Source organism: Equus caballus, chromosome 15, assembly GCF_041296265.1.
Source record: "Equus caballus isolate H_3958 breed thoroughbred chromosome 15, TB-T2T, whole genome shotgun sequence".
NCBI lineage: Eukaryota > Metazoa > Chordata > Mammalia > Perissodactyla > Equidae > Equus > Equus caballus.
The window spans coordinates 81,120,144-81,141,582 of record NC_091698.1 but is presented as its reverse complement, the minus strand read 5'-3'; the positions used below and the strand labels follow the sequence as shown (position 1 = coordinate 81,141,582).

Here is a 21,439-nt window from a genome sequence, read left to right as displayed (position 1 = left end):
TTGAGCAGACCCACGGGACACCTACTTGGGTCTTCGTGGTGTTCTGTGTAGACACAAAGAGCTCCATCTCCCCTGCCTCCCCTTTCGGGACAGCGATGGCACAGTGAGTCTCCAGGTAGAAGTGCTCTTGGCCGCCAATGTAAAACTCACCTGGGGAAGCAATATAACTCCCAAGTGAGCCCCAGGTTGCAGAGGGGGCGAGTTTGCTTAAGGAGAGAGTGTACTTGCCAAGTGCCCTATGCAGGAACCAATGGCTCACAAGTAACCTCTAGGTTCCCCAACTGGGTCAGAAAAGGGTCTCAAAGTCTTACCCATCTGGGAGATGAATCCCCGACCCCAATGAAGAAACTAGAATGACATTGAAATGCATCAGGCGTGAAGCTCTCTTCTCACTGCAGCCAGTGGAAATCAAAGATTTTAAAACTATACTCATAAAATGTTGGAAAAGGTAAAAAAAAAGAATTAACAGATGCGACTGAAAATATCTTCCAGAACTGAAGGTATCGGGCCTGATGGAGAATTGACTTACTAGTGACTTAGTGATACACCAAACCAATGTAGAAGACAATTCCACAAGGAGTCTGATCAGCAGCCTTGTCCTGGGGTGAAAGCAATGGACCCAATTTACACTGAGGAGGGTTGTGGAGGAGGGGAGAGGGAGCACCAGTCCTCAGGCCGATGGGGAGGGCAAGGAGTCTGTGTGGTTAGAGGCCTTGCAGACCCAAGGGCGGCCAGGCATCTATGGCTGTTATCTTCCCCAGACAGTCTTCCAGATCCCACACACTCTCATCTCTCTAGAATCACTGAGATATATCCAGCCTCGAGTCAGGGGAGCGGAGATTAAGATGACTGAAATTCTTCCCCAGCCAACTGTCTCCTACTTTGTTATAAAGATCAGAGGACCTCTTCTGTTAGGAAATGATAGGAAAGCACTTCCCTGCCCCAGGATCAAGGGACAGCTCTTGAATTTCATTCCCAAACCAGGGCCACCCCATCCCCACTGCTGCCTGGTGCAGCTGTACCTGAAACAATGTTATCTGCTTCTGCAAAGCCCTTCTGGAGGTCTCCTTTCTCAATCTTGAGCTCAGATCCATAAAAGGAGTTGTGTTTTATGGCATCCTGAGGGTCATAAAGAAGTGTCAGTGACTTGGCTTTCAGGAGAGAAAGGTGGATTCCAATGGGGGAAGAGAAGCTGTTGGAATGGCTGCCTTTCTCTTCTCACATAGGCATCTCGACAAGCTTCTTATACAGACTTAAAGTGAGCTCACACGCAGCCCGCAGGGTCGCATTCCTCCATTTCCTCAGATATACATGGACAAGCTCGGATCTTGAGGAAAAGCAAAGAATCCCTCAAGGAACCAACTGGAGCTGAAACTGGGAAGGAGGAGCTCAGTCGGCCATTAGTAGACTGAGTCTAGGATCACGATGGGGAAGGTTTCATAGGACCACACAATCCCAGGACTGGAAGAGATTTTAAAACCTATCTAAAAGAAGATGTGGTGTATATATATATATATATATATATATATATATATACACAATGGAATACTACTCAGCCACAAAAAAGACAAAATCATGCCATTTATGACAATATGGATGGAGCTCGAGGGTATTATGGTGAGTAAAATAAGTCAGACAGAGAAAGGCAATTAGACAAACAAACAAACACATAGATAAGGAGAACAGATTAGTGGTTACCAGAGGAAAAGGGGGTAGGGGGAGGGTGAAAGTGGTAGAGGGGCACTTATGTATGGTGACAGATAAAAACTTGACTGTTGGTAACGAACATGATGCAGTCTGTACAGAAACTGAAATATAGTGATGCACACCTGAAATTTACACAATGCTGTAAGCCAATATGACCTCAGTAGAATAATTTTTTTAAAAACCTATCTAATCAACCCCCGTCTGCTCGAATCTCCTCTAGAGGATCCTAATAAAGGCGCCTCCAGGGAGCTCACCCCTCTCCATAGGAAGCCCGTTCTCTGTTACCTCGATTGTGATAATGGCTGGAAGATCTTCATAGGTGATTTTCACTGCTTGAGCAGCTCTCTGTGCATGTTCTGGGGTGTCAGTGACCACAGCACCAATGATGTGCCCAACACAAGTCACCTAGGAGCAGAGCAAGAGTGCTGAAGAACATAACTAAGCTCCTCATGAAGCAAATTATTTTGGGTTGTCCAAAAAGGCCAAGGACCCCCTGCTCCCACTATTTCCTGTTAAGGCCCATTTTAGGAATGACCTGGGGCTCTTTATTTCCTTATCCTACTATTTGGAGTTATGTGCTTCTTCATAAGTGTTTAGAATCAGTAGAACTGTGATAGGGGTTGCAAGTCACTCGTATCAGGATGGCAAACTCACTTCATTTCATGGACCAATTCTGATGACTTAGTACTGGCAACCTGTTGAGAAGCTGCCCCGGATAGAATGTGGTGATTGATTAGTGATGTCTGTCATGAGCCGCAAAATGGGAGGTGTGGCAGCGTGAAGTGCATCTGTCAACTTGCATCTACTCCAACACCCTTGTTCTTCATGAGAAGAGACAGAGACCCAGAAGGCAAGATCACAATTGACTCATGACTAGAACATGACTAAATCTTAGCCCCTGACTCGCAGTTCCCTTGTCTTTCCACCACCCCACTGTCTTCCATCTTCCATTTCCCAGATTTTTACCAGAAGCTGCTCAAAGGCAGCAATCATGCCTTACAACCCATCTAGATGCCCAGAAGCAGTAGTTCCTGACCACTGGGTCTTAGACTTGATGACCCGTAAACCAGTTTTTTTGTTAGATTTATAGAATGATGATTATGGCTTACTTTTAATTTAATAATTTAGTCCCTATAAAAGCTTACTGGATCTCCTTCAGAGATAATTTTCTCCCAACATCCCCCCAAAAATAAACAACAGAAAAATTGTCCAACTCATCACTTTGGAATACGAGATTTCTGAAAATAGGAACCAGTACTTAGCATGCCTGTCTCTGGTATTTATCTCTCCAGGACCCAACTAAGTTATTGACTTAATTCATTAGCACAGCGGTTGTTGAACCTGGCTGATTCTCACTGACCGTAACGCCAGCAAGGGTCTTAGAGGCTCTGGAAGTCTGTAAAGCAGTTTGTTCTTCGTTAAAGGCTCTCCTTTTGGAGTCTTTGTGTCTTCTGGTTGTAGATGTTCATTCTCTGCTTCACTTTTATGTCAACAATAAGGTGAATTTGCCCTCCAGCCACACCTACCCTCCTCCAATTTGCAAGAATTGATCTGTATTGGAATTATAAAGTGACTGTCTGAGAACTATCCTAGAAGGATATGGATTTTAGTAGCAGCTATCTTGAATGTTTGGAACCTTTTTTTTTTTTGGCAGATCTGTCTATGTAGTTGAAAGCAATAGATTAACTTTCATAAAACGGAATTATCAATACACATAGTGATGGTATCATGATTCCTATTCTGGCTAGTTTGTTTAATGTGTTTTTATTTTCTTCTAATAAGGGAGCTTAATATTGTACCCTTAAGAACCTGATTGTTAGTTCAGACACATTCAATAACCTTGTTTTAATGCCACTTTGGCGTGGAATCATCCTACTATGTACAAATAGCAGCCAGCACTTAAATAAACACGTAAACATTAAGTTAAAATTAAAAGTGCTGCCAGGCACATTCTATCCTCCTAGTGATTTCCCTGAATACTGGCCAATGGCATGATGCCCACAACATGTGCAAACATACCATCTTTTCAAGATTAGGGACTTGAAGGAATGAGCACAAATTAAAACTTAAATACTCATTCCACTAACTTCCTAGAAAAAAAAAATCCAAGACGTACCTCATCATTCGCAAAGACTGTTTCATCATTAAAAAATCCAGTTTTGTTACTTCCCGGAATATCATCAGCAGAGAGAAAACAAACAAACCCTGGCACCTTCTGAGCTTCTGAAGTATCGATGGACCTGCAAGAATGAGCCACATGAGGGGCCAGGCAGGAAAACCGAAGAGGAAGACCTGTCACCCAGTTGGATATCTCTGCCCTCCTTTTGATGGATTTTCCTCCACTCTAATTCCTCCCCTCTGCATCTTCTATCCTATTCTATTCTATTCTACCCTATTCTGTTCTGCAAAGGTTGATTAAATGCTTACCATGTGAGGCCACTGTGCTGAGTGCTATGGGGGATATGAGATGAACAGGACAGCCCCACCCCTGTGGACCTTTAAAGGCCATATTCTGGTCTCCAAGTACAAAAGAATAAAATCATAATGAGTAACATTTACTCGGAAAGCTCCAGATAAAACCACTTCACAGCTAATACCTATCTAGAATGAGCACATTAGAGCCCTTGCTGTACCACCTATCCAGCATCCCTGGACATCGTCACACTACAGAATTTCTCTCCCCACATTCATGGAGCTATCCCAGCATGGTGGGGCACCCCGGCCATAATCAGGTAACCCAAATCCCAAAGGGAGATTGCCTGGAGACTTTGTCAATTCTAATGGTGTAAACTATGTACTGCTCACTCTGGCCCATGCCCCCATGGGGAAATAAGGCAGAGGCCCCTAGAGAAATGAATGGAAACCCCTCTGAAGTACCAGCCAACTTCCAAACAGGTAACCCTCACCAGAGCCCCAGAAAGTCGTTGTCATTATCCCCATTTTACATTTGGGGAAACTCAAGCTCAGGGAAGTTAAGTAGCTTGTCCAAAGTCACCCAGCCAGAGAGCAGCACAGCTGGGATTAGGACCAAGGGTAAGCTAGGAAGACTGCCAAGGTCAGGTGGGCTTCTGCTCTACCCTTCCAAAAGCGTGCAGCCAGGAAGACCCTGATCGATACAGTCACTAGAGAGCCCCCCCGCCCCAACCCAAACCCTATCCTCCTGCATCCCTTCAAACATCACTCAGACCGGGCAAAGATGTCTGAGTGTAGACAGTGCAGGTCATGGTACTGTCCACATGGGCTCAAGACCAGGACAAAGGCAAATGAATTTAGCCCATGGCTGGACACCATAGCATCTGAAACAAACACTTTTTATGGGGGCGCACCTGGAAGAGTTGATTTATCTGTTAGGTTTTATCTGGGTCCAGGCCACCATTCCTGGAGCCTGTCTCCAGGCTAGGAGCAGCAGCAGAGGGAAGGCCAATGGTAAGGAGATCCCATCCGTATCCACGCAGTGGCAGGGCCCAAGGGAAGGTTCCCCAGCTGCTCGGCTCAGCGGGGCAGGCGTCTAACGCCCACCAGGAAATCAAGCTCAGCCTCAGGCCTGAGCATCCGGGGCAGCACAGCCAGGCGCTAATGCTGCCTGGCATCAAACTCCAGCTCCGCCTATGAACTGTGTGGCCTGGAGCAAGTAACTGACCCTGCTCGTGCCTCAGTTTCCCCATCTGGAACATGAGGATAATAATAGGACCTGTCTATAGGGTTGCTGTGAGGAATAAATGAGCCAATATGTGTAAAATGCTTTAAACCAGGCTGCAGCAAACATAAGCTCCATGTGAGTGTTAGGTATCATCACTATTATAGAGGTGGCAATTCTTGCCATTTAGGCTCTCAAAGTGCAACAAATAGGTACAAGCGACTGTCCTCTGCTAGGTCCTTTGTGGAAACTCTGCCTGATCCTTACAAAAACATCCTATTACAGATGGGGAAACTGAGAGCTGAAGTGCACAGGTCAGGTCACAGTTGCTAAGCCCTGGGACAGGGATTTAATCTGAGGTGTGTCAGACTCTAAGGCCATGTTCTTGCTTTTAGCGCTGACTCAAGTTCTCCTGAAAATTTGCCTTGAAGTTTAGCCCAGTATCCAAAGCGCAGATCTAACCTGGTCCTGTTGAAGGTCTTCAGCAGCTCCCATTGCTTGCCCAGGGCCAAGTGTAGTCTCCCTGTTCAGCACTTTCCCAGCCGGCCCCTGCCTACCTCCCTGATGTCATCCCCTCCCCCATCCCAGGCACCCCTGAGCCCCGAACCTCTCCTGCTCCTCTCCAGACTGGCTTTAAGATCCCCCTGTTCCTCTCTAGACCCAGAGACCCTGGAGGGGCCTCGTTATGTCGGCATCTCCAGTGCACGGCAGGGTGCTCCCAGCACCCTCCTCCTGGGTGTATTTACTATACTCACTTGATCTTGGCGTGGGCCCGGGTGCTGGTGACCAGTCGGAGGGACAGCTCATTCTGATAGCGAGGGATGTCGTCACAGTACATGGCCTCTCCACAGGCCTGCATGGATGCGCCCAGGTGGGGCAAGGGCCGGCCCACCATGTCCTCCTCAGACTGACCCTTGGGCACCTCCTGGAACAACATGGTCACCAGTCAGGCTGAGCTGCAGAGGACACAGTTCTTTGACAGGCCCAGGGAAACCATGGAGAGCTTCGGGCCAAAGCAGACCTGAGGAGTGGGACTGGAGGAGGCAGGAGGGGCACGGGGCGAAGGAAACAGAAAGGCAGATGAGAAGCCATTGAGAAGGTGGTCATAGTATCACTACATACAGTAACACCAAGAAAAAGGAGGAATTCCAATGTCCATTCATCGGGAGTTGGGTAAATAAATTATGCTATGCTCATACAATGGAATAGTATGCAACTACTGAGAAAATAATACTTTTGAAGAATTTTAATTAGAAGGAAAGAATGATCACATTAAATGTAAAAACAAGACATAAAACTTTTTGTGTGTGTGTAGAATGATTCAAAGTCTGTAGAAAAAACATATATTATAAATATAGCATATACAAGTCGATATATAGATAGGAAAAAATGGAAAGAAGTGAAAAAATAATAATAATGATTTTTTTCTTAGAGGTGGGATTTTGGATGATTTTTATTTTCTTCTTTATACTTTTCTGTATTTTCCAACATGATCTAAAATGCATTCATTTTATAATAAAATTTTGTTTTATGTGTTCTTCAAAATAATAATAAAACTGACATATTTATTGAATGTTGGCTACCTGCTATGAACTGTCTAAGCTATTTAGTTTTACTACTACATTTCAAACCATCCTATGAAACAAGGTCCATCATCATCCACACTTTCAGGTGGATATAATTAACACACCCAAGAGGGCCAGAGAGGAAGTCACTTGTCTGAGGTGACACAGTTATAAAATGCAGTTTGGATTCAAGTCCTGGTAGTCAGGCCCAGAGTCCACGATTTGGACCATTACACTCTAGTGCAGGGGTCCACAAACTGTGGCCCATGGGCCAAATCTGGCCCACTGCCTCTTTTTATAAATAATGTTTTATTGGTACATAGCCACACACATTCATTTGTGTACTGACTCTGGCTGCTTTTGTGCTACCATGACAGCATTGAGGAGTTGCAACAGATACTGTGAGGCCCACAACAGCCAAAATGTTTATAAGAATAGCTGACCTTTTACCTAGTGTCTCTCAAAAAGTTGCTGTTGATAGAAAGTTGTTCTTTTGTTTTATTTTGTTTACATGCTCCAGAGAACTCCTGGCTTTGCAGAGTAGCCCCAGAGAGGCACCGGAAAAGACAAAATGGAAAAAAACAAGATTATCTTTAAGGAACAGGTGAAGATGAGAGCAATCCCAAGAGAGAAATTTAGGCGAGTGAGAGGGGAAATGGCTTCATTGACATTAATACGATTCCCATTTTCTTCACTGTATATTTCTGCACAACAGCAAGGAGCTTTAAGCACCTACATACAATTCAACTAGGTAATTCACCACCAGTCAGCATCATCTGATGTGGCCTGCAAGGGGCCCTGATATTAGCTGAACACCCACTGTACTCACTTGGAAGAGTTGGACGTTGGTGGGAGGGTCTTTCTGAAAGAGTAAGGTGGCACTGGCAAAGGTGGGATCCAGTTTACCACACTTCTGTGGAGGCAAGAAAACAGAAGTGATCATGACTATTTCTATCATTGATCCCATCCTTGGCTGTCCCCAGGTAGTAATTGTAACAATTGTTCTCCTCATCTTCTCATTTTACACTCATAGTACCGGCTGGATCTCTCTCAACACCCGAGTGTGGGCTCTGAGAGCTCAGTATTTCGTAACAGCCTCTTCTCTCCCACCACCCCTGCACCCTGCATAATCAATGGTTGGTGCTTCCCCCCAATGCCCAACAGTTTCCCTTCTTCCCGCATCTATGCATGCTGCTCTCTCTGTTGGGAATAACCTTTTCCCCCAGCCTTTCTGGAAATGTCTTCCTTCTTCTCCTCAATTCTGTGGGAAATATTTAATGATATGGGAAATGTTCACAATATAATCTCAATGAAATCAAGGGGACATAAAACTCTATATGCAGCATGACCCCAAATCTGTTTAGAAAATAATGTACCCAGATCAAAACATAGGAAGATGATAGATACACAGACAGATGGATAGAAGAATAAACAGAAAGAAAAGGAGAGATGGAGCACACAAACAGAATGACAGATGGACAGATAAATGTAGGAAAAAGATGAGAGGAATAAGCAAACAAAAATCAGCCATGGTTTTCTCTAGAATCTCAGAGTATTTTTAATTTTTTCCTGATACATTTCTGTATTTTTTGTTTTCCAAACAAGTTTATTTCTTTTCTAATCTGAAAAAAATAGGTATTACCAATGTTTTTAAAAGAGGGCTTTCACTCTGCTGTCCTCACATCTATCTTCACTCGGCTCCCCCACACTCCATCTCCTCAGTGTCACACTAGGCTGGCCTTTATCAATCCTGTTCTCACCCACTCTAGCCTGGCCCCAGTGCCTAGTGCAATCTCACCATATAAAAGCTGCAAAATAAATGAACCAATCTCAGGAGCTGGGCTCCACCTCAACCAGCACCTTCTCCTGCATACACATCCTTGCAGTGACCACATTCCCCCCGGCTGTAGCAGCCCCACTTGACATTCTCATTCCACACTGTACATTCCCATCCTAACTACAAAGCCACAGTTGTACAGCTATACTGCTGGAAGGATCATCTGGCCTACCAGGTGGCTGAGCCTTTTGCAGATTTTACAGCTGAAACTTAAAGAGAGCTGTGGCCTATTCAAATTGTCACATGAGGTAATGACACAGCCAAGACAAAAATCCATGTCTGACTCCTAGCCCAGTGCTCTGCTTCTCAGCCACCTAGTTGGCTCCCATCTCTGTGTGACTCCCTGGGTTGTGTCCCTGGTCCCTGCTCCTCTGCCCTTTGATGTCCAGAGGAGAGGAGCAAGTTTACCACCTGGTCCACAGCACTCTCTTGCCCAGACCAGCTTCCCAAATCCCCAGACGAAAGTGCTGCAGAGAGTCTGCTCCTTGCCCAGGCCCCTCACTCACATCTTCCGAGTCCACTTTGCCCAGCTTCTGAAGCACCGTCAGGTAGAACTTGAAGAAGAAGCTGAGGGTGAGGGTGCGCCGGAACTCTATCATGCCACCAGGGGCGTCAGGGGCCAGTTGCAGCTCCTCCGCCAGGCCTGCACACACGTCCTGCAGCAGCTCCTCATTCCAGAACCTACCAGAGAACAGGTCATGAGACGGCGCTCCTATCCAGCCCTCAGAATCACTTGTGTGGAGTGGTACGCACAGGGCCTCAGAGCCATATGAACCTCGGTTCAAAACCTGGCTCAGATGCTTATAGCTATGTGACTTTAGGCAAGTTACTTGACCTCCTTGTGCCTCAATTTCCTCGTCTTTAAAAATAGATACAATAAAAACGACCACAAAAATAATAGTTAAATCTACTAAGACTTTTCAATGCATTAGGCAGTCCTAAGTGCTTTATATGAAACGTTACTTTTAATTGAAATTAAAGTGTTGAGGGCAAAGTTTTATATTTATTTTACTGATGCAAAAACTAAGGCATGGGAAGATTAGGTAACTTGACTTATATTACCCACCTGGTTGTGTTGGAGCCAGGAGTTGGAACCAAGGAGCCAAATGCCAAAGTTAAGCTTTATCTATCAATATGGTTATTGTAAGGATTACATAGGATAGTGCCAGTGAAGTGCTTGGTACAATTGCGGCCGTATCATGGTCATACAAATAGTAGTACTCAAAGTAATAGTGGAGCTATAGTAATAGTCTAGTAGCAATAGCAATAGTAGTGGTAGCAGCAGCAGTACTAATAGTAGTTATAATAGCGTTGCCAGATGCAGTAATAGTAGGAGTAGTAGTGGATGCAATAGTAATACTGCTTAGTAGAAGCACAAGTAATAGTAGCAGTAGAAGAAGCAGTGGTAGTAACAGGAACAACATCAGTAATACTACTGTGCTACTACCCACACGAGTGCTAACAACTATTGGTAATAATAGTCACAGCAATAGTACTAGTAGCAATAGTAATAGTGGTAGTAGCAATAACAGTAGTAGCAATGGCAGTAGTAATAGCATTAAGAGTGGCAGCAGTAGCACTATTAGTAGCAATAGCCAGAGCAGCAGCAGTAATAGTAGTAGCTTTAATAATAGTATTAGTAGCAGAAGAGACAGTGATAGTAGTAGCAACAGTAATGGTAACAGAGGCTGCAGTAGTAATACTAGTCATAGTAGTGATAGTGGTAGGAATAGCAGCAGTGATAATAGCAGTAGTGATGGTAGTAGGAACAGTAGTAATAGTAGTAGAAGTAATAATATGAGTAGCACTACCAGTAGTAATTATAATAGTAGAAACATCACCAGTAGTAACAATAGTAATAGTGGTCACTGCAGCAGGAGTAGTAATAGTATTAAATACTATTTAGTATTTGTAGTAGTGCAGTAGTAGCAATGGTAATAGTAGTATAGCAGCTGCAATACTATTAGTAGTGCAATTAGTAGTCATACTACTAGTAGCAACAGTCATCATAGCAGTAGTAGTAACCATGGCAAAAGCAGTAGTAATAGGAGTAGCAGCAATAGTAATACTTTATAGCATTGGTAATAGTAATTACTATACTGACAGTCACAGTAGTAGCAGCAGCAGGGATAGCATTAGTAGTAACAGCAGCAATAATACGTGGTTGTAGCAGCAGTGTCATTTACTGTTGGCTCTTACTTTGACAGCTGCTTCCGAGTCGTCTTGAGGGCTGAGATGGTTCTGTCGGCCATTCCACCATAGCAAAGGACCAGCTCTTCTATCTGGGTGGTCCCTGGCTTGAACAGGACCCTCATGCCACTGGTCACCTTGGCTACATAATCTTCTCTCCCAGAGGACTGCTTGAATGATGAGAAAAACTCACCCTAAAAAATAACAGAACAGAACCTGTGTCCCACCTTGGTTTGCAAGGAATGCAGATTTTGAGCCTAAAATCCAGGGATACCCGGTGAGGTGAGGTGATAATACCATTGCAAACCAGCAAGGAGCTGGTGGCAGGAATCAAAGATCGAGACATGACTGACAATCACATTCTTGGGAGAAATTCCAGATCACATTCCCAGGAGCTGGGAAAGGGTCAGGATTTCTCCCTGTTAGTCAGGAAAGCTGAAGGGCAGGGACAAAGGAGAACTGGGTGCTCTCAACCAGACAAACAGCTGGGAGGAGGCAAGGCACTTTCACAAGGTCTCCTCAGAGATGCCTCAGCCCCCTTGTCTCCCCATCCTGGGGCCAGCATCAGAGCCCACCCGGCTTCCCGGGGCTGAGGTGAAACCTCTGTTGGCCTGACTGCCTCTCAAGCAGATACAACAGGATGCCAAAGGGTGTTTGAAACACACCGTCAGCTTGTAGCTTCTGCAGACACTCTCTCTAACTTGTCTCTCCCACCAGTCTATTGGCTGCAGTTAGAAATCTTCCTGAAAGAAGGAATCGCACTATGAAACAACAGCTGCCTCTGTGATCTGAACATGATTTTCCCCCTGGGTCCAAGCCAGGCTCTGTCCTTGGGGACAGGAGGAGCGCATGAGTGGCTTTCCAGGTAAGAACCATCTGATGTGAAGCCCTTTCCGTGTCAAGTTCCTCTTGAGGTTTGAACTCATCCTGGCACCACAAATTCTGATTAACATCGAAGGCTGGAGGTTTAAGGAAAGGTGAAGTGGAGAAAGCACAATGAGGCCCATTGTCAAGGCCCAAAATGGCCACAGGGTTTTCTCTGAAGAAGCCATGGAGGCCCCTCCTGATGACAAAGCTGGTCCAGATTCCTGGGTGTCAAACAAGGCCCTGGGGCCATGAGCCCACAGTTTGAACTTGGTTCTGGAACAGAGGTTCCAGCTGCTCACTTCCAGGACCGTAGGAAGCCAGGGTGACATGTCCACTGGGGCGCCGTGAAATATTGGTGTCAGTCGTCAACTGTTCCTTCTTGAGAAAGCCTTCCTAATTCTGGGCATTAAAATCTTCCTTTATGAAATGATTTTTGTGTTGTTAATGTCCCTGCCTGGCAAAATCAAAACTGGGGAGGGCTGTGCCTGTTTCCTCCTCCTTCCCCCCTACAATATCTTTAACATTTTCTCAGATCTGTGAAATGCAAAACTCTGGCCACCACTGCTTAAAATGGTCTGTAAGGACAAGCTAGGAAATCATTAAGAAACCACCTCTGGGGCATCACTGCTCTAATTGAATTAGCATTCTCATTAAACACGCCTTGTACCCGCGCTGAAGCACTGGCTGTGGTGAAGCCTTAACAGCCCCTTTACAGCTGGTTGCCGGCCTCTCACACGTCACCTTTCTAAAGGGCCCATCATGGAATGCGCCTCGAGCTGTGCGATCAAGATCTGCAGGGAGACAGACAAACTCAGCAGGAGAGCCACCACAGGCCCCAAGGAAGAAGAGCGAGTAGCCAGAGGAGCCCAGACCTGCCCAAACAGGCCAGAAAACCCGCTCGGGAGCAGAAATCCGCCCAAGACAACCCAGAGCAAGGTCAGTGACTGAACTCATCGAGCTCAAAGTCAGCACGTGCGGATTTGACTGACAGGCAGTTTCTCCACTCAGCACACAAACCCCACGCTTCACGGTGTGAAACCCAGTCTCCTCTGGCCTGGGGCAGGGATATTTGACAACCAATGTGCTCATGGAATTTGTAGTAAAACCAGCTGGTGACCTCCACTGCCTCCCAGACATCTGCCAGGAACCTTACGAATTATTTCTTTACAGTCCTCACAACCACCTGCCCAGTAGGTAACATTGTGCCCATTTTACAGATGAGGTAATCAGGGCCCAGAAGAGTAAAATGACCCACTGGGGATCACTCATCGAGCTGTCTGGTTTCATAGTCCACACCCTGTGCACCCCTACCCTGACCCTTCTCACTGTCCAGGGAGACACATGGTTGGTTAAAAGCAAAGTTCAGAGACAAGAACACCAACTTAAAGTTGAGAGCTGCTGAGGGTGGTCCCGAGCAGACTCTGGTCTCCTTGTCTGGAGCCTGGCAGGAGGAGTGACTCGGCACAGCACCTCACCTCCCTGCTGTAGGGGATCTCGATAGCAAGCAGAATCTCCTCCGGACCCAGCAGAGTCTTTCTGTAGCCAGGGAAGAAGGTGTGATCCATGCGAATGGTTCTCCTGGTGCCTGTACAGAGGCAAGAGGAAGAGGGATCAGTGTGAGAGGGCACAGGACAGCCCGCCAGTGGATTCTCCATCCTGGTCTCTGATGCCCGCAGTCAGAGGGGATGGCTGGCACACTCGGGGCCAAGGTCCTCCAACTGACATCCTTGAGCAATGGTGTCTGGCATATGTTTAACAATCAATTCTTTGAGTGGAAAAAGCCCTGATTCTTAGTATTTGCTAATTTCTGTGGTATACATACAACCACCATAGTAATTTCCGGCTACAAGAGTGACATCACTATGAAGTTGGAAAGAGGGTACCAAAGAGTTGACACAGCAGGCCTGCTATCCTCTGAAGGCCTGCTTACCAGGTTGGCATTTGCTGTCCTCCGGGAACTTGGATCTTGCGAGAGTTCCCACCATTGCCCAATAAGAATGACTCACTCAGCCTCTGCTGCTTGTACAAACATGATTGTTTACACTGAACCCCTGCTTTCCTTCTGGGAGTCTGGATTTTTGCTATGTGCCAGGCAGAGCTGTGTGACCAGCTCTCAATAAAGCCCTGGGTACTGGACTCTAACAGGCTTCCCCAGTAGACAGCATCTCACATATGTTGTCACAACTCAGCTTGTTGCTGGGGGAGATAAGTATGTCCTGTCTGACCCCAGTGGGAGAAGACTCTGGAAGCCAGTGCCTGGTTTCCCCTTACCCCCTGCACCTTTTCCCTTTGCTGAGGTTGCTTTGTATCCTCCCGCTGTAATAAGTCGTAGCCATGAGTACAACTCTCTGCTGAGTCCTTCAGTCCTCCTGGCAAGTCTTCAAACCTGGGGGAGGTTTTGGGGAACCCCCCCAACAAGGAAAGGGGCACCAAAGCTCCCCATTGCCTTGCATATCCACTCTACAGATACAATAGATGGAAATAACCTCGAGAGCACAGATGTAGCAAAATGAAGTAAAACAATCAGGAGTATTTTGAGTATTTATTACCTTTGTTTTTAATAGAATTTATCTTGTTTTAAGCTTATATAATTTAATTTTTAATAATGGCCTCCTTTAACAAACACCCACAGACTCCCTGAAAAGCCAGCCATCAGCTGTGGTGAGCTAGTGCATTCTGGCTCCAGCACAACACTGACTAAGGCATCTGGTGACAGAGCCTGTTGGGAATTCTTAATAAACAATCGCCCAGCTCTCCTGGTCCCCAACCTGGGTCCATCTCCCTTGCAGCCTCCAGGGACCCTCAGGACAGCTGGGTCATTGAACTTAGGGCTCTGTTTCTTCAGAACATGACCTATCTTGAGAGACTTTTCTCCCCCGTGACCCTCTTTCCTGACCTCTGCATGAGGCAGCTCACCTCTAGACACCATGGTCAGCTTGGCCCCGCTGGCCATGAACACAGGATTGAGGTCGGAGATGGGGCTGGCGGTGATGACGTTCCCTCCAATGGACTAGGACAAGCAGAGAGAGTGTGTGAGAGCCCAGCCAGGAAAGCCTGGCTCACCCAGCTGGCTCCCAAACACAGGGCAGGAGGGTGACACCTGTGGACCTCCAGCCCCTATAGACACAAGACCAGCACCGTGAGAACTCGGGAATTCAGAACAACGTGCAAAACTTGAGAGCTGAATGCTTGGGCGTGGGTCCCAGCTCTGAAACTCCCCTCTCGGTAAAGCAGGGCAAACCCTTTTAAATTTGTTGGTTTGTTTGTTTGAACTCATTCACCCTTTTTCTGAGAAGGTTGAGGTGTTTTATCGCCCAGGCCATAGAGAGTTAGTAAAATAGAAATAGAAGATAAGGATCAAGGAAAAAGAGGAGGAAGACTTAAGGATGAACAATTTGCTCCAAGTGGACCTGAGCTTCCTGGCAACTTGGCAAAGAACGGAGGAGAATCAGCACAGGGTTCTCGCTATCAGAAAAGAGGAAGAAGACCAGTTGCACAGTGAAAACGAACCCTTCCCGGAAGTGGGTTCCAGCCGAGCTGGGGAGCGCAGGGGAGCTTTCTGAGTCTGTCTCCTCATCTACAGCCGGAAGTGGCAGGTGCTTGGGGAGGGGTGCAGGGAAGGGCAGTAGGCTGTTTAGCTTTATTTGGTTTTTGATTTTAATTTAAAAGACAGTGAAAAATAACATGGAGGGGATAGCTTTCCTCCCAATGCCATCAACTGTCGTGAGCCTCAAATGGCACCAGGTGTGTGAGCACCATCTGCAGACTGGGAATGTGAGGGTTAGTCTGCAGGCTGATTGTGAACAGCCACCAGGTGGACCCCTCCCTCCTCTCGGGGGTGCCACCTCTGGTTCTCCCCCAACCCTGGAAGGAAGTCCCCTCCCTATTTGGCTTCTGCCTAACTCATCTCTCATCCACCTGCTTAGGGCCTCAGCCAAGTGCAGGAAGAGAGGGGCAGGCGGCTCCATCTCTCCAACCTCAGGGGTAAAGACTGAGCCACAGCAGGTGTTTCTCAGAGCGGCTCGCAGACCGCCTTCACCAGAAGCACCCACAGGGCACCATCCTGGCCCCAGAGTCAGAACCTCTGAGGGTTGGGCCCAGGAACCTGCATTTTTAATAAGCACCCCAGGCAGTTCTAAGCGTTAAAGTTTGAGGCCCACTGGGTCTGCAGCAGAGGCCAGTCTAGACCCCGGGACTTGTGAGAAAGGCCGACCCCCTGGGCGTTACGGGCCCCTGAACAGAGACTCACCGCCACAGACTTGAGCTGCTTCCCAGAAAACCAGCGCAGCTGCTCCAGGACACCTCTGAACACCTCTGTTTTGTGGGTAGGAAGCTGGGCAACTGCATCCAGCAGGGTCTTTTCCACACAGCTCAGGGGGCAGGAGGCTCCAAAGGAGATACCTGGGAACACACGCTCAGAATAACAGCGATTCCCTTCGCAGCTCAGAAAACCCTTTCACACACAGTTCCTATCAACCTTTAAAGCTATTAGAGTGAGGCTGAACCAGGACTCACATCCTTATATGGGTAAAAACATTAAGTCCCAGAGAGGTTAATTTGTCCAATGCCACACAGCTAATAAAAGAGCCAGGACTCAACCCCAGGTCTCTTGATCCTACAACCAGAGTGCTCTTTTCCCTAAAGCAGTAGTTCTCAGATCTCTAAGAGCTAAGTCCTGGCATTTTTTAAAAAGCACCCAAAAACTCCCCCAGCTTATCCCCTACCCCCATGAGCTATTGTAACAGTAGCCAGGATAGAGAACAACTACCAAAAACCCCACAGCCCTTGCAGCTGGCACCCTACCACGGATCCTCAGTGGAAGTAGGCAGTGAAGGGGTGAGCCGCTTCCCCTGTGCAGGGCGGCTCCTAGAGCAGCAGGCGGCAGCAAAAGCCAAAGGGGAGGCTTTCTGGGGACCTGCCATCCCCCTCCGGGTGAGCGATTCCCAGTGTCCCAGCCCCTCTGTGGGCTCAGGTGAACCTCCTTACCCTCCTCTCCGTGCTCCACTGAGTTCAGCTCGGGGATCCAGGCTGGGCACACGATCAGAGGAAACAGCTTGTTCTTAAACTTCATCTCGATGCCTGGAGAGAAATGGAAGCCTGAGGTTGCAGGCGGTCCTTTATCCCTAGGGCAGCCGGCGGCATTCTTTCCATCGCTGCGCAGGACGGACGCCATAGTCACAGTGTGACCGACCGCCCCGTGGGCGTCTCGGGATGAGGAGGCCGTGGATGAGATGCGGTGAGCACGGTTCCACACTGTCAGCCCGCAAGCTGTGTTTCTCCCTCCCTCAAAAAACTGTCCGAATTCAGATAAGATAAACTTGAATATACTCGTGTGTGTGTGTGTGTGTGTGTGTTGTGTTTGCAGGTGTTTAGTAACAATATTAGAAAACACAGAGTATTAAAATAGGTCCGGAACCCTTCTAAGCACTTTACACATTTTGACTCATTTAATCCTCCAGCAGCCCTACGAGACAGTGATTTCCTCTGCTTATCCATGAAGAAACTGAGGCACAGGGAGGTTGAGTTTCTTGCCCAAATTACACAGCTAAAAACGGGCACATTGCACTACTGGACCTACTGTTAGAGTGGGGTGTGATAGTAATGGTAACATGAAAGTCCGACATTGAGCAAGAGGGAAAAGTGAATGAGGGAAAACTTCAAATCTGCCACCCGGTCCCCACGTGCGTCTGGGTTCCTCAAGGTGCACAGCTTTGGGGGACCACACGTCCAGGCCTGGGCTCTGTCCTTTCCGGCTACTAAGTTAGACAGTTCTGTGGACAGACAGACGTGCCTCTGTTCCCCAGACCTAGTTAGCACAGCACCTCCCCCAGCCCTGCCCACAGGGCCATAGGTGGGAAAGGTTAAAAAGAAATGTCTGTGCATCCTCGACCCTCCCATGTGCTGTTGGGAATTCCTGAGGGTTTGAGGAGTCTGGCCAGTTTGAATATCAGCTCCCAGGACAAGGAACGCAGATGGAGGCAGAAAGTGGCCCATCTGGGTAAGGTTCTCTCTCTGCCCGGGTGCCCCCAACACCCTGCCCTGGCTGTGGGGTTACACTGGTGGGGTGTGTGTACAAGGGAGGAGCGGGTGGAGCAGACGGAGTGGGCTTAAGAAATTATTTCTAACTTGAAGTTTATAAAGTTTTTGTGAATTCCTTTCTGTTGGAATCTAAGTGGGTCCAGGACGGGGTGTGACTTATGGCAATGAACACATCATGTGTCAAAGGACCTCAAAAATTCTTCCAGCCAGTCATTCTCCACCTTCCCTCTTGCTACTTTGGGCTGTGGCTACTTGGGCCATCGTGATCACGTCACCTGAGCCCGTCTCACAGGCCACCCTGCCATTCCATGTGTCTCATTGCTGCAGCTGGGGACTCTACCGCACCTGTGCTCACAGGGCATGGCCAGCTCTGCAGATCCAACAGAGCCCAGGGCTCAGGGGCTCCTTCCAGAACCAGAGCCAGGAGTCTCCTACAAGCTGAACTGGCTGCTTAAAAGCATGTCTAGTTCCCCCAAACCAGAGGTCCTTTAAGGCAGACCTCGGCTGTGCCACAATCCTCTCCTCAGGTCCTCACTGGGCTTGGGACCCAGCACACTGGAAGTGGGCCGAGCCAGGTCTCAAGTCTCCTGGGCCTGTTCACATATCATGGGCCTCATGTCTCAACAAGGCAGGCGGCCACAGTCATAGGCAACACAAACACAGTCATGCTTGGACATCTCCTCTCCTTTGCCTTACCACATTGCCCCCAGGAAAAGTGGAGGGCAAGAGAGTGACATTTATGGAACCCCTAGTGTCCATCAGGCCCCACCTTAGACGCTTTACCTCCATTGCTCCCTCCTCCCTCTGACTGGGAGACACTCCAGGAACGGAACTGTGTCCAATTGATCTTGGCACCCCAGCCCCTCCCAGAACACCTGGCGCATAGCTGGCTCTCTGAAAACATTTATGGAGAACAGTCAGCAAGGATCTCAGTTAACACTCAGAACAACCCTTTAAGGAGGTATTGTTACTCCCATATGTGAAATGGGAAAATGAGGGCAGAGAAGAAGTAACTTTTTTCTGACTTCACGCAGCCAGCAAGGGGTTGAACCAGGTCTATGTGACTACAAAGGGGTCATGGCAGGAATTCAACTGCCCAGATTCCTCGGTGGGTCCCCAGGCCCTCAGGCAGTCCTCAGAGCCCACCCTGAGCCCTTACCGATCTCCATGTTCCCCACCACCAGCGTGGCCTCGGGATGCTGTGCTTTGAGGTCCAGCAGCTCCTTCAGGGTTGAGGCCTGGATCCAGGTCACACGCTCCCCTTCAAAATGCAGCTGCTTCTGAGGAGCGTCTTTCAGTCTCTGCAAGACGTAGTTTTCTTACCCCACTGTCTCCTCCTTCCCACGGCCATTCCCCTGATAAATTGCCTTAAGTCCACAGTGGGGTCAACTGTTCTACCACTTGTTTAATACTGAATTCAGAATGAAAACACATGTCAGGGCAGAAGTGAGGGGACCTACTACATGTTGAGGCAGGAACTGCATTGCAGCTCTCACATACATTCTCTCTCTTGGTCTTTAGGAGACCCTGGTGAAGGAGGCATTGTCAGCCCCATCTTCTACAGGTGAAGGCACCTGAGGATCAAGGTTATGGGACCTGTGGAAGGTCACCCGCCACAAGGTGACCTGAACTGTCCTGACCAAAAGCCCAGATTCCTTGCACTGACCCCACTGTGTCCAGGAGGTACAGTGGACAAGGTATAGGAAGGGACAAAGGTCATGAAGGAAGGGGTGTCAGAAGTGAATGCAATGAGGGAGTGGTTCTAGTGTGTGTGGGGTATTCAGAGTGGGGAGGAAAAAGACCCAAATCAAACAGTTTTTTTGAGGTTTCACAATCCGGAGAAAGATATTGCAGCTGCCTGCTGCAAAGCTCTTCTCTCTGGCCCGTTGAACTCATAAGGCAGTCTTCATGTGCTTAATACCCCCTGAGAAATCTGCATTTACGAAACTCTGAGAATGGATGGATTTTTTCTTCACCATGAATGTTGGGGTGAAGGGGCAGAATCATCAAGGTGAGAAAGTAGGTGTGAGAGGCGTCCTTAAGACAGAGCTGCAAGCCATGGATCGTGTCCTTTGGATACAGCATTCTTCTTCTGTTTGTTTATTTTTTTAAATAGATGGACTGCTTACAGAGAGTATACTGGGTTGTTTGAGGGGCTTATACATTAGATTTAGCCAGGAAGTTAGCAGATACTTCTGAAGCAACTGTTCCTGTACCTGAAGTGCCAGAGAGCTTGACTCCCTGTCCTCAGAGTCACATGTGGGAGAAGGAGAGAAGTGTGGGTCCCCGTGGGAGTGTGTGGCAGAGAGATTTGACCTCTGGGTGTCAGAGGAAAGAAGGGAAATGCAGGCTGAAAACTAAAGGACAAGCAGGACACAGAGATCCCAGGGGTCTGAAATAAAAAGGGTCATGGCACAGAGACTTGATTGGGCCTCTCCCTGGGGCATCACCTACCAGCAACTCTGGGGGGAAGATGGGCTCCTGGGTGGGATCCAGGGGCATGAACTCCTCTGGGTTGAATAAAGATGGCGAGAGGGTGACCTGTTGAAAAAGGCAACAGATGGGTGGTATGGTATCCCCTCCTTTAAAGTGCCCTGTAGGACCAGCCCAGCCCTTTGTCCAAGAGAGCTCGTTTGCAGCCTCCAGCAGGCTGGTGGAGGGGCAGGCAACTCCTGGCAGGCAGGAACAAGGAAGTCTTGTGAGAGGACCCAGGGCTAATGTGCACATTCACTGCCCTCATAGTCTGGGCATAGCCATTTCCTCTTCCAGCCACCACTGCCAAGAGTGTGGAGAGAGCCCATGGGCTCCTTTGATCTGAGATTGGCCCCCAGGCTTCCAGGGAGAGAAGGACCCACTTACTGTGTGGTCTTTCTTCTGGTTCATGCAGCAGTTTGGGTTGTTCCCCTTTCCTCCACAGCATCCACCATCCTAGAAAGATGACAACCACTCACACAAAAATATTTCCAAAGAGTTTTCACAGGAGTTAAAAACCTAGATTATTAATCTCCAATGAAATCTAGCTCTGATACCTATGCCAGAATCAACAGGAATCGCAGATATTCCCACCTCATCCCGCTTGCCTCTGCTTTAACTTCTTTCTCTTTCTTGGTTAATATAGACTAAATAACTTGTCAATAAGCAAATAGTATTTCTCCTGGAGGCAGCAGCGAAATTTAATTTTAAGTAAATTTTTCCATAAAAGCTGGGTCCTACTTTATCAAAACATATGTTTGCACTCATTTTCTCTCTTCAGTGCTGCTTCTTTAGGAAGCCTCTAGCAGAGAAATTCCCATTGGTTCTCTCAGCACTCCAGAGCTCTACTTCTAGATCAGGCAAGTCATACATGGCTTCAGTGGGTGACTCTCAGACTGGGATCTTTGTGGGGCTCCCACCAAGAATGTCCAAGACTGATGCTGGGTCCAGAGATGTGTCCAGCCAGTGTGCCTGATGCCTCACCACTACTTAATAGGCACCTCTTGCCAGAAAGCTGAACATTCTTCATTCCTCACTGTGGGCCTGTTCTGGAGGAAGTGTACAGATCTGATGACCCTTCACGTGTGGGGAAAGGACGTGCTCAGGACCTCCTTGGTCGCATAT

The 21,439-nt window shown here is 47.7% G+C and overlaps 1 protein-coding gene across 50 annotated transcripts in view; it reads right to left on the bottom strand.

Moving 5' to 3' along the window:
- LOC100054688 (xanthine dehydrogenase/oxidase) overlaps positions 1–21,439 on the bottom strand; it is a 73,144-nt gene that overhangs the window by 26,641 nt on the left and 25,064 nt on the right. For all 50 annotated transcript variants that reach the window (XR_011426528.1, XR_011426514.1, XR_011426513.1 and 47 more), the window contains 15 exons: positions 20,702–20,770; positions 20,297–20,383; positions 19,002–19,143; positions 16,790–16,882; positions 16,053–16,204; positions 14,720–14,813; positions 13,279–13,388; positions 10,946–11,130; positions 9,253–9,427; positions 7,739–7,822; positions 6,100–6,269; positions 3,824–3,947; positions 1,993–2,112; positions 1,023–1,119; positions 26–150 (listed from right to left, as the gene is read on the bottom strand). Coding sequence is in view for 17 of the 50 variants with exons in the window: in XM_001501646.6 (XP_001501696.4) it covers positions 26–150; positions 1,023–1,119; positions 1,993–2,112; positions 3,824–3,947; positions 6,100–6,269; positions 7,739–7,822; positions 9,253–9,427; positions 10,946–11,130; positions 13,279–13,388; positions 14,720–14,813; positions 16,053–16,204; positions 16,790–16,882; positions 19,002–19,143; positions 20,297–20,383; positions 20,702–20,770 (1,827 nt within the window). In the remaining 33 variants the exon portion in view is untranslated. The remainder of the gene's footprint in view (positions 1–25; positions 151–1,022; positions 1,120–1,992; positions 2,113–3,823; positions 3,948–6,099; positions 6,270–7,738; positions 7,823–9,252; positions 9,428–10,945; positions 11,131–13,278; positions 13,389–14,719; positions 14,814–16,052; positions 16,205–16,789; positions 16,883–19,001; positions 19,144–20,296; positions 20,384–20,701; positions 20,771–21,439) is intronic.